This window comes from Pieris brassicae, chromosome 6, assembly GCF_905147105.1.
Source record: "Pieris brassicae chromosome 6, ilPieBrab1.1, whole genome shotgun sequence".
Taxonomy (NCBI): Eukaryota; Metazoa; Arthropoda; class Insecta; order Lepidoptera; family Pieridae; genus Pieris; species Pieris brassicae.
The window spans coordinates 15,557,350-15,569,467 of record NC_059670.1 but is presented as its reverse complement, the minus strand read 5'-3'; the positions used below and the strand labels follow the sequence as shown (position 1 = coordinate 15,569,467).

The 12,118-nt window shown below is 33.1% G+C and overlaps 1 protein-coding gene across 3 annotated transcripts in view; it reads left to right on the top strand.

Moving 5' to 3' along the window:
* Window positions 1-853: 853 nt before the first annotated feature.
* Window positions 854-12,118, top strand: part of LOC123710773 (catenin delta-2) — a 45,440-nt gene continuing 34,175 nt past the window's right edge. For 2 of the 3 annotated variants that reach the window (XM_045662956.1, XM_045662954.1), the window contains exons 1-2: window positions 854-1,037; window positions 4,673-4,797. In XM_045662956.1, the coding sequence (XP_045518912.1) occupies window positions 4,757-4,797 (41 nt within the window). In that variant the 5' untranslated portion in view covers window positions 854-1,037; window positions 4,673-4,756. Of the gene's footprint in view, window positions 1,038-1,060; window positions 1,422-4,672; window positions 4,798-12,118 lie in introns of those variants that run through there. The other variant, XM_045662955.1, reaches the window with a different exon arrangement.

Here is a 12,118-nt window from a genome sequence, read left to right as displayed (position 1 = left end):
TTAAACCTTATGGTCTAAAACTGTCGTGATTCATGTGCACTTTATATTGTTCATGTATCCTTTATTCGTTTTTTGTTCCTGTTTAGTTTTGTCTTAATAACTATTTGTATTATGTATTTCTGCTCTTCTTGTTACCTTATCTTATGGCCGCCAGTTGCTCTACTTTTCATTTATGTTAAATTTTTATTATGGTGATGAAACGAAATGTTATTAAATAAAAAAATATGTCAAATTGTTGTAATTTTGCATTGTTCAGGGATAAAAATACTTTTTTTTTGAATCTCAGCCTAAACAAGTCCTTCATTTCAGATCTAAGTGCAGTTTTCAATTATTTCACAGTTTAGTTATAATAAACTGTACCCTATACTCTAATTAATAAAAACAATCCCAATAAAATATTTTACAGTTCAATGTATAAAGGACCAAATAGTTCTGAAACTGTTGGGAATATTTTGCTGTACTTGATGCCACGAATTTTATAAAAATATTATTTAGTTAAGACTATCATTCTGAAAATCGCCAAGAAAATGTTTTAAACCCAACATAAAAATTTAACACATGAATGATAGATACTTTAATTTATTATTAAATGATTACCTAAATGACCTCCCTAACTAGCTACCTTGGAAAGCAACATATTTTCTGTATTATTATAGTCGGTCATTAGCACTGACCCTATCTAAAAGGTAGTCTATCTTTGTAACTTTATATAAAATATAGTCTATGGAATAATTATGCTTTCTCTTTCGTGCTATAAACAAGTTAGTGCAGTCTATGGCTTACAGTAATACAAGCTCTTTTTCTCTTTGCTCCATGCTCTATCCGTTATGGATATTTAAAGTGAAGAGAAGGGAGGAGGGACTACGCTAAGTTTCGCTTCGTTGTCGTGTATTGTAATTTTTTATGTGATTAGTGCCTCATGAACATTTTAATTAATATTGAACATTAAATATTTGTGCTATATGATCAAATTCAACCACCAGGATTATTCTATTGCATCATCTTGGATATCATTTGGACCGCTCCCTGTGCGTAAAGTACGTACGTCAATCATCAGCTATTTTTCATACTGTTTGTAGTACCTGCGTATAGTAGGGGCCGTGTGATAGTAAAAGCGGTTGGAAAGTGCATTCATACGGGAAATCGTCGATCTAAAAAGTTAATCTCACGTTCTATATAGTTTACAATCTTTTATACAATTGGCGTATGAACGGATTCGAGGTTTGAAAATTGAAGCCATTTTTCAGATACTCGAGTACCTTTTGGTAGTATTTACGTGTCATTTAGTGATCGTGATGTTATGTGTGCTACATAGAAGTGATAGAGACACGGACTTATATCTCATACCAGACTCTATTTCAACATTAGTATAAGGAATTCAATATCACTTTGGGTCAAAGTTCCAAGTATATATTCTATTTGTAAGTTGTCTCATTCTCTCATTTTATGTATTCTCATAAAACTACCTACAGTATATATATTTATATTATATACTTTAGGTGCTACACTAATACTTTACTTTATATCATTATATATATTTAATACAGTATTCTTGAATAAACATCACTCAAGCTGAGTAATAGTAATAGCTAATATAATGTGTGTGTAAAATATAAAATGTGAATAAAAAAATGGTCAGTAATCTCACTTAAATCAGTTTAGATCTAAATCAAAATATAACAGGAATGATAGTTAAATAAAATAGTTTACTATAAAGATCGTTACTGTAAAACGAAATTAAGTTTTCAAATATGAAATTAGGTTTTTGCTAAATAAGCTTACTAATAAAAGAGTAAAGATTATAATTTTTATATATTATTATCTAAGGAAATGAGCAAACTAAGCACAAAATTTAATGTTTGACTAGTTGACAAATTTAAGGACTTTTTAGGTCCCGATGGGAACTATACATTAGGGATCTGCATTACACTTTTATAAAATTGTAATAGAACCTATGAATTTATTAATGTAATGAGTACCTCCATACAAGTGTTACATGACACAAATTACTTTCTGGTCTTTATAGCTTAACTAGTTTAACTATTAAAATATCTCACACTCCAAATTTAAACTGTGAATATTTTAATAATTGTAATTTGGGAAAGTTCTATAATATATAAGTAACAAGCTGTTTCGTTTCTAGTAAATATAAATAAAATGGAATGTATGGTAACTAATGGTTCAAAATCTATAAATGTGGGGATGGCACACCAAAAAATAAACTTATAGTGTCAGACTTTGCCCCTTAAAAATAAAACTCTAGAACTCTGAAATAAGAATCTTCAAATTAAGCCAATATTTTCCTGCAATTTCTTCAAATAAACTGAAATTTTGCTTTAAAAATATTCAAACCTCAGTCACCTTTATAATTCTGTAATAACAATAACAATTTGAGTTAATGTCCTCCGTATAAGATTAAACAATAAAAGTCAACTTGTTACTACATAATATGAGTAGGGTTGCAAATGGGGTCTATGTATGCAGTCAGTTCTTTGTAAAAAAGGTGTAATATAGTATAAGTACTATAAAACATTGTGTTGCATAGACATCGGCGCGACATACAGAATTTATTATTTCCCCTTGTTCCTTTGCTTTATTTGGATAATATCCAAAAGCACCAAGTTGTTTAAGTCTTTGCATTTCAAATGTGACACCATTAATAATGCATAATCATGTCTGACTTAATTGTTTAAATATTTAGTATTTTTAATAAATAAAGGACCTAATGAGCGTTTAAGTTCGAAAACTGAGTCCACAAACCATACCATAAACAAAATACATTCACTAGGGTTCCTGTACATCACCTGATAAATTTAAACAGCGACATTGTTTAACCAACCATATTTTCATCTGTAAGCCAATTAAATATATAAAAGTAATAATTTCCTACTTACAAACCTAATGTTTTAATCGCATTTGCCGTCTCTGATAACGGTACGTAAATGTGCCGGTATAAAAACTTACAAGCTGATAAATACTAATCAGTGAAAATAAATGCGAAACCCTTTGATATATATAATTAAATTCGCAAAACGTTAACGTTTTTAAACACCACTATTCGCTAAAATGTCAGAAGAAATTGTGTACATTTACTATGCACTGCCATGCCATATTTCTTGACCTCGTAGTTCGTATTACTATTCTTATCATGAATGGTGATAAAAATGTACTTTTATATCGCTTTTATATTAGCTTATGTACTACGACCTTTGATATTCTTGCAACGGTCTCAATGTAAGTACATATATTATTACTCATTATATGATCTTGGACTAGAATGTGGCTCAATCATTTAGTTGAATAAAGTTAGCATTCTTTACTGCAATTTACTGAAACTTATGTAACAAAACAGAAACTGAATATATAATATTGTATCAATAAATAATTACGATTCTAATCCTCAGGTTAACAATAGCACTTATTGAACATGTGTTAGTGACAAAATCTAAAGAATGAAGTTCAAACGCCTACTTAATATTACTTAAAATAAATAAAACATGTAAAAACTGTATGCAGGCAATTCGTAAGCTTGTAAGCATAAATGACAGGCTAGATTTAGATTTCAAACAAAAAATAAGATGGCTAAAGTGTGAAAAGTTGCAATTACACGCCGCTGATAGTATGGTAATTGCAACTCTAAGCTCTATATTGTTAAGTCCCTTTTTATATTACATCCTAATGTTAAGGATATGTTAATGTAAAAATAGGTCCAATCAGAGACGTCTTGAAGAAAATGTCGTACTAAGCGAGGGACGAGGGACGAAAATATCTTGACTTATCCTTAAATCCGCTCAATTTATTGAACAAAAGATACGAATGAGGGAACATATCTTTGTGCGAAATTTGATTTATTGAAAATTTCAACCCTTTCCACTTATAACTTCTAATATGATGTTCTCTTATCACGCTGAGTGTTGCTCATATATTCTTAATTATACTAATAATCAAGTAATTGTCAAGGATGGGATTTAAAAAACTTCGAAACGAATACCCAGGCGTTTTATTCTAAAGATTTTCCGAATTTCTTTGTCTGTTGAAATAATTTTAGTTTGGGAGAGTTTTCATGTAAATCGAAATTGTCGATCCATTGGTCTTATAAAAGTAGATTGTATCGTATCAAATTGTCTGGTTTCATAGTCAGTTTGTCAATACTAGTCTATAATAGTATTTTAGATAGTTTGGGAGCATGTATTATGCATGATTGCATTAAGAGAAACTAGTCCCGTGGAAGGCTTAAGATTTTCGTGTAATTAATTTTTGCTACTACGAGATTTAGACTTGCCTTAAATGTCGATAATTACTCGACCTAGCTCCTAGTGATTTCTCTAGATTCCTAGTGGAACATCTTATTGGCATATTTGATAACACACTAATATCTAAGGGATCAGAATTTTTTTAGTTGGAATTTTAGCCTTTACATATATATGTGTGTGTTCAATTAAGCGCGACTGAGTGTGACTGCGTCGAAAAATAAAATAACATCTATTTAGAAATAATTACGTCATACTCATTATCCCAACTATTTGTGCACGTTCCTGTTCAGGATTTATTGTAGTTCCTATATTTGTATTTATTAAATATACATTTAATTGTAAGAAGAAGGTTTCTATCAAATTCATTAATTCAAAAGACACAATTGGTGCATCTGCATAATAGTGCATTCTCATTACAGCCTACGGAGTTCACAATGACTTTGGATTATTGTGATCCATTTTCCACCTGCTAATCGGAAGGCGATGAAAAGAACCCAACAAACATGGATGGTGTGAAGAAAATTCATTCGGGAACACTATACCGGTAAGTCGATAATTAAGTTAATTTTTCTGCGGTTTGATAAGTCTATATCGTTAATATGTAAAAAGAGTGACCTACAGTGATATTGATTCTCAAATGAGTGATTGAAAAAAGATTAACTTTATTGAACATCTTAACGCTTAAAATTTAATTATAAAATCTTTAATTATGCCTCTGATAAAGTTGTGCAAGATTAAAGAATCAATTACCGATTTCCTGGAACGTTATTATCGAAACGAGAGTGCAATTACTAAAATTATATTATATTCGAAATTCCCTTGTGTATTAGGGCTACGTCGGTTTCTTTATTTTTAGTAGAAAGCAAATAATTAATATTTTATCTGAGATTCAAACCAGGTGTTATATATTGAACGGAATTCGTAATTCCGGGGACTTCACTTACAGTTATAATGATTTTCTAATGGTAGAGTTTTATATGTCTATTTTTTAAGACACTGCCTATATATATATATATATATTCATGTTATGTAATGGTCCGATATAGTATATATCGGATTAGTTTATCTACGTAAAATATCGATTACAATGCACGTGATTTCTCGAATCTTGATAGAAGTACCACGCATTTCTATTTTTATATTCGTGCTGCGAAATGAGGTTCGCAGGTGTATTAACATGGAATAGTCTGAACTAATTTTATAGGAAATAATATTTTGAAAGACTCTGAAAGCTTTAATATTTTACTTGGTAAGAATGTACGTGTGTACTATGTTTTAATAAAGAGGAATATTAAATGAATACAATTTTAACACCTTAAGGCAAGTATTTTACTAAAGTAGTCGTAGTAAAACAGGGCCTCACGTGACAAAATTCGGACCTAAAAATTGGTTGCGTTCCAAAATACATATTCAAACATTTTCAGGATTATGCATAAAACAAATGTTTTTTTTAATGTAACGTTACCAAGGGGCAGGAAGTTCACCTGATGCTAAGTGATACCACCGCTCATAGACGCCAGAGGGCACGAAATTGCGTTGCCGGCTTTTTAAAAATTGGCAAGGAAAGATCCTTGAAGGTCCCTAAGTAGAATTGTTTCGAAAATACTTCAATGGGCTAATGGTTTAATGGTTCCACGTGGTGGTGCGTGGCAAAAACTGTCTTAATAAACCCCCAGTTGTAGAACGACGAACTTCAAGGTAATATGGATGGTATTTCGTATTCTGCCTCGACGTCCGATGATGAAACTCAGGTGCAGGTTAATCCGAACAACTCCTCTAAACACTCTCCGTTGTAAATGCGGTAGATGATGCAGACCCCACATCTCTACGCAACGCCAAGGGATTAAGCCCTTCGGAAAGTGATCGTTGACGATTCGAACCTTTCTGCGTTGAATATGATGAAGTAGATAGAGCTGGTACTGGGGAGCTCCCGCCCAGATGTGAGCACACCAAGCTTTTTAGAGGCTAATGTAGTCCTTCCAAAAGACTGTGAAACTGTCAACATCATTAGATATGTTAACGCCCAGTATATCGATTCTAGTTGTGGCTTTACGGTGAGTATCTTAGATGAAAGGAGTAGCGACAAAGAGTGCTTTTTTAGCGGAAAAAGCCCAAACTTGTGGCTACTTGGGGTTAAATTTGACTAGATTAAGGCGATCCCAGTCCGAGACTCCACGTAGAGTAGATCGCTTGTTACCAATAAGGCCCCTTATAATTTTTTATACGAAAGCGTGAATAAATAAATAAATCTGGTTACTAATAATATATCGATGATCATTGATATACAACAACGCTATGATTGGTACCAGGCATGAAGCATATTCAAGTCAAAATTAAAATCTAGTTATCGAAATGCGAAATAAAATTAAATGTCCATTTCAATATTCATAGAAAAATTCATTTAAAATATTTGAACGTGAACACAATAAATCAATACGCATAAATTGATTTGCAAAACGTTCGCTTGTTGGCTTTGTTGATTGGACTTATTGTGTAACCTAAAAGTGCTTAAGTAGGTTTGACTACAGCCGTTGTAATGGTGTAATCCTTATTATTTTTTTTAAATCATACAATTGAGACTATAAGCAGATACGTTGAGTGCTTCTTGCGTTAGGCGCTACTCCCAGCGGAGCCTTCCTATTGTTATTTAAACTCTGTTGGGTTGTCCTGGTCAAAAATGTCTCTCCGCTTTTTTAGTCGTCGAGTAGTTTCTGGTATAGTTAGCTGTCCTGCTAGCTGATTGGGGTGCTTTTGAAGTCTTAGTTTATAGTTATACCCATGAGTGGTTATTTCCTTTTTTACCACGGGCATATTAAGAATTTTTGTTATATTTGAGGCACTAGCAGATCCCCAAAGCTGTATTCCATATTGGTCCTTATTAATAATGATACAATTAATTCAGACTATAATGTGTCCAGAAAATGCGCTTATTAGGTTCTAGTATTCTACTTTATTTTTCACTTATTTTTAAGGATCATCTCCTTCCTATTATTTAGTACACAGTACTGGGGTATCTGATGGCGTCTAATAACTATCTTGCTGAGCCCTCGTGAGAGAGTGATCCTAGAGCTTCCGATATTCGACTTCGATGGAACTACCAGTGGTGTGGTCGATTTAGTACACGCATCACGCAATACATGCAATGCTCTGACAAGCAGGGACATCGGTGTATGTGAATCGCGGTCTGCGCGAATGCACCTCGGATATATAAACCGAATGTCGTACCCAAAAATCTTGAAACAATGTTTAAATGAAATTCGCAGTCTGTGTAAGGAAAGTTGGGATAAAATAAATAATAGTTTCCTTTATATTTATTTATTTTATTTATTAACACTTCGTTACATTACAATATAAAAAAATTGAACATAATTAAATCAAAAGGAGGCAACTGGCGGCCTTATCGCTTTCGAGCGATCTCTTCTAGGCAACCACTGTGAGTAAAAAAAAAGGTATTAAATTACATAAGATAGGCAAGAAGTGCAAAAATACATGTTATACACAATTATGAGACAAAACTAAACAGGAACAAAAAAAAAACAAATTAAACTAAAATTTATAATGTATCTGTTTAATAAATTCGTGCTTTTAACACAAATGAAATTGCATTAAAAGCTTAAAGCTTGTGTATATTATACTCAAGATATTAAAAATTGTAAGATAAAATTTTCCTTAAGTGGCACCAAAGTACAGTTGCTTGTTACATGCTATTATACTAATGGATAAATAATTTGTCTTCGTTCTAAAGTTTTGTTTTGAGCTTAATTCTTGTCCTTGGTACTAACCTACTTTGAGTTTTGAAATATAAATGATTTATTTGTTGAGTTATACATTAATAATTGTATAGTTTAAAATGGGGAATGTAACATATATTTACTTAAATTTACATCTTAAAAGTCTAAAAATTAGGTCACCACATTTTCTCCTAAGAAACTTAACCCGAGTAGGAAATTAGAAAAACCTCAGTACATATTTGGTTTTTATAAAACGTTCGCGCGACTAAGCTATTGGTCCTTCACGAGGTGAATAAAGTCTACCTGGAATTCTGTAGCATACTTTAAGAAACCACAGTATAATTTCATTGAAATTCAGTATCTGGAGTGCGGTTACCGTGGTGCAAGTTGAATACTATTCAATAGACGCTATGACATATTCATAGTGTCGCCTTGCTTCCGAATTATGTCGGTATTTCGTCTAGAAACACTAAGGTAGCGCTCTTGTCACAAGCGATTCTGTTATAACAGCCTGATATGGGAAATTATAGGCTACGGTCGGTATTTTCCGTTAGAGCTCGACATTTATCAATTTGTTTACATTCCACATTTATAGGGGGTGCTATTACTTATAGCTAGTGATAGATTTCGCGTTCACTACATTGTCTTCTAAATGCATATAATTGAAAATGTTTATAAAAAATAAATCAGTGGCGCTACAACCTTTTTAGGTCTGGGCTTTCTGTATCTGTTTCATGTTCATTTGTCAATCTAATAGACAAGTAGGTGATCAGCCTCATGTGCCAGAGGGAGCGTTCAAGTATTACGTAACGAATTTTGGGGGGTTCCTCTTGTAAAACGTTACGATGCGGGATGCGGGGATTGAATTACGCGTTATTGATAATAATATTTTCTACTTTCTAGTACTTTACACCACATAATAGTAAGTTTTAGGTACAGTCATTGGGGGTGTTCACGAAACGTTTTACTATTGGATACAGAAAACGTTACGGTGCGTTTCATGGGGGGGCGGGGTGAAGAGTCTCCAAAAATTGCGTGAACTACTACTTAATACCCTGTGATACACGCTGTCGACTTTTAGTGTCTAAGGCAAGCTGATTTCCTCAGGATGTTTTCCTTCATTGTTCGAGCGAATGTTACATGCGCACATGGAAAGAAAGTCTATTGGTGCACAGCAGCCAGGAATTAACTGATAATTGTGTCGCCTGTTATAACGTGAGGTTACTGCATTATGTTCTAACATGTGTTAATTTTCTACTTATATTTTAGTTACTATGCACCAGTAGAATACCAATTTATGTTCGCTGTTATCGTGTTCTTGGTCTCGACAAACAGTGAACATAGGAAATTCAAGCGGTATCACAACGGTTGTATGTGTATTGTCTTCGTCTAAAACTCGCTTGTTTAGTCTCCTTCAATGCTTTGATTGTTCCTGTCTAGAACATGTATATTTTGGAATCACTGTGCAGACGATATAACGCTAGGTTTACATATATCTGAGGCAATGTTCGAAGGAGTTTTAATTATCTATGTTAATATAAAGAGTTTTTTTAAACGCGCTTATTCGGTAGCCAATTCGAGGAAAGTTAATTACTCCAACCGAATTTATGTGGGTTGAATCGTGGGTAATTATATGAAAAGAGTCTTAATCCTTTTGTTAATGATAGTTTATTTACGTCAAGTGTAGCTATTTCTGCTATTCAGCTTTCGATTTGTGTGAGTTTAGTGTTTTACAATAGCTTTTCGGGTATAGTTATTTAACAATTAAACATTTACATTCGCAGACATTTCATACTTGGATCAGTCAAGTTTGCTCTTGACATAATGTCCTATAACCCCATGATGGGGCAGAAGGCGTCCACAGTGAGTCCATCGCGTTCGGTCTTGAGCCTCGTGTTTCAACAAAGATTGACAATTACTTATGAACTGTTATAGTTAGACATGGTATCGTGGATTTTTAGTCAATTCGTATCTGATTTTGTATGTATGTCTTCTATATGACAATTTCGTTTTTATCATTATTTAAACCTTTTATCTACGAAGAATCTGCCTGACAAAATAAAAAAAAAAATCAATAAACCAATGGCGCTACAACCGATCTGGACCTCAGATTTATGTATCTGTTTAATGATCATTTTTTAATCCAATAGGCAAGTAGGTTAGGTAGTTTCCGTTCGAGCGAATATTAAATGCGCACATAGAAAGAAATTCCATTGGTGCACAGCCGGGGTCGAACCTACGACCTCAATGATGAGAGTCGCACGCTGAAGCCACTAGAACAACACTGCCTGACAATATACTTTGACAATTATTATATACTATATTATATTACTAATATAATATATATTGTATTACTAATGAACAGTTGGATGATTTTTTTTGTTAATTGATGCCTTCTCTAAAACTGTAGTCACTTTTTTCTATTTACAATAGTTTCCGCAGTGTATGCAATATAGGGATTTTTATTGGTATTTCACATCTTAGATTACATGATCGAAGTTTTCATATAGATCGCTAACTTTTTTGTAAATATTCTATAGCCTATTGTTATCAGGGATAATTTAGAATTGTTTAAAATAGTCAATATAAATCAGTCAATATGCTTCAATATTTAATTCAAACGAATCCTCTCTATTTTCTTCGTTACTAAAGGTTTGCCTGTCTTGAAAAGCCTTAATCGATACGCCGACTTGATTCCTCTACACTGGTCTCAACTCCACTTGCATCCTCCCCACTGCTCTCTCCTCCGCCTGTTTCCTCCACACGGCTCATTCTCTATACATTAGTATAGAAATATAAACTTAAGTATCACGTGTTATGATAAAGAAAATATTACGTCATGCATTTTTAAAACCCAATGACAAGACATACCAAAACACAATTCGATAAGAGGCTTATACTGTTGAACTACTTGACATTGTTTAACTCCAGGGGCGAGTCGTTTGACCTATTCACAACAAATAGTTAGAAAACTTTACATACTTGTTAACAAAACGGGAGAGGGTATGATAACAAGATGGGACTTTTATGTTTCCAGACTATAATCTAAGTTAGGTTTTACAACTCACTTATTCCACGTAATAAGTACTAAAGTACTTTGAAACTAAGCTCTATATTTGGAAAAGTAATCAGATTTATTGCAATTTTTCAAATACATATTCGTCTCTTTTAAATTGTGTTTATGCTGTGAAGAAGAGAGACTTTTTAAACTAAACTAACGTTATTTTTTATGAATACGGAATATATCAGGCTCACTTACTGTACTGCCACCTACAACGTGTCTTTACTTACGAAAGGAGAATCATCCAGCAAGTGATTCGATTTACACACGGTTGATAAACATTCCAATAATAAATATGATACCTTGACTCCTTTATCTTTGATACTATTTAGACCTATAATTTATCTTTATAAACCTAAATGAGTTGTTTGAAACACATCTTTCAAAAATATGCTGTAAATATACAAAAAGTTGTTAACCGAAATGAGTAGTACTTAATCATACTAGTGGCTATACAACCATGATAGGTCTGGACCTCAGATTTCTGTATCTGTTTCATGATGATTTGTTAATCGAATAGGCAAGTAGATGATCAGCCTTCCGTGCCTGACGCACGACGTCAACTTTTTGATTCTAAGGCAGGCAGGCGATGTCTTCCTTCACCGTTCGAGCTAATGTTAAATGCGCACATAAGAAAATCCATTGGTGCCCAGCCGGGGATCGAACCTACGACCTCAGGGAGAGTCGCACGCTGAAGCCACTAGGCCAACACTGCTCAATCATACTAGTTACAAATGCTATTTTGCTAATGATAATATCTATAACGCACATAAGTTAATACCTCCGCCGACTATATAGTCGGAGAATTAGCTAAAGATATTGATAATAAAAAGCCATAGAGTATTTTTTTATTCCAGAATAAAAACTAACCTAAAATAATAATATTTGAATTAAAATAGGAATTGGATTATTTAACGCAAGTTCTCCCCGTCGTATCAGACACCAACTGTCGCTCATTGTTAATGGTTATATTGATATTAGCTCTTCTCTGCGTAAGGGTAGACTTACCCCTCATAACGTTGAGTTTTCTTACAAATTCAAAGTTCACTTTACGGGTATTGAAGACCTACATC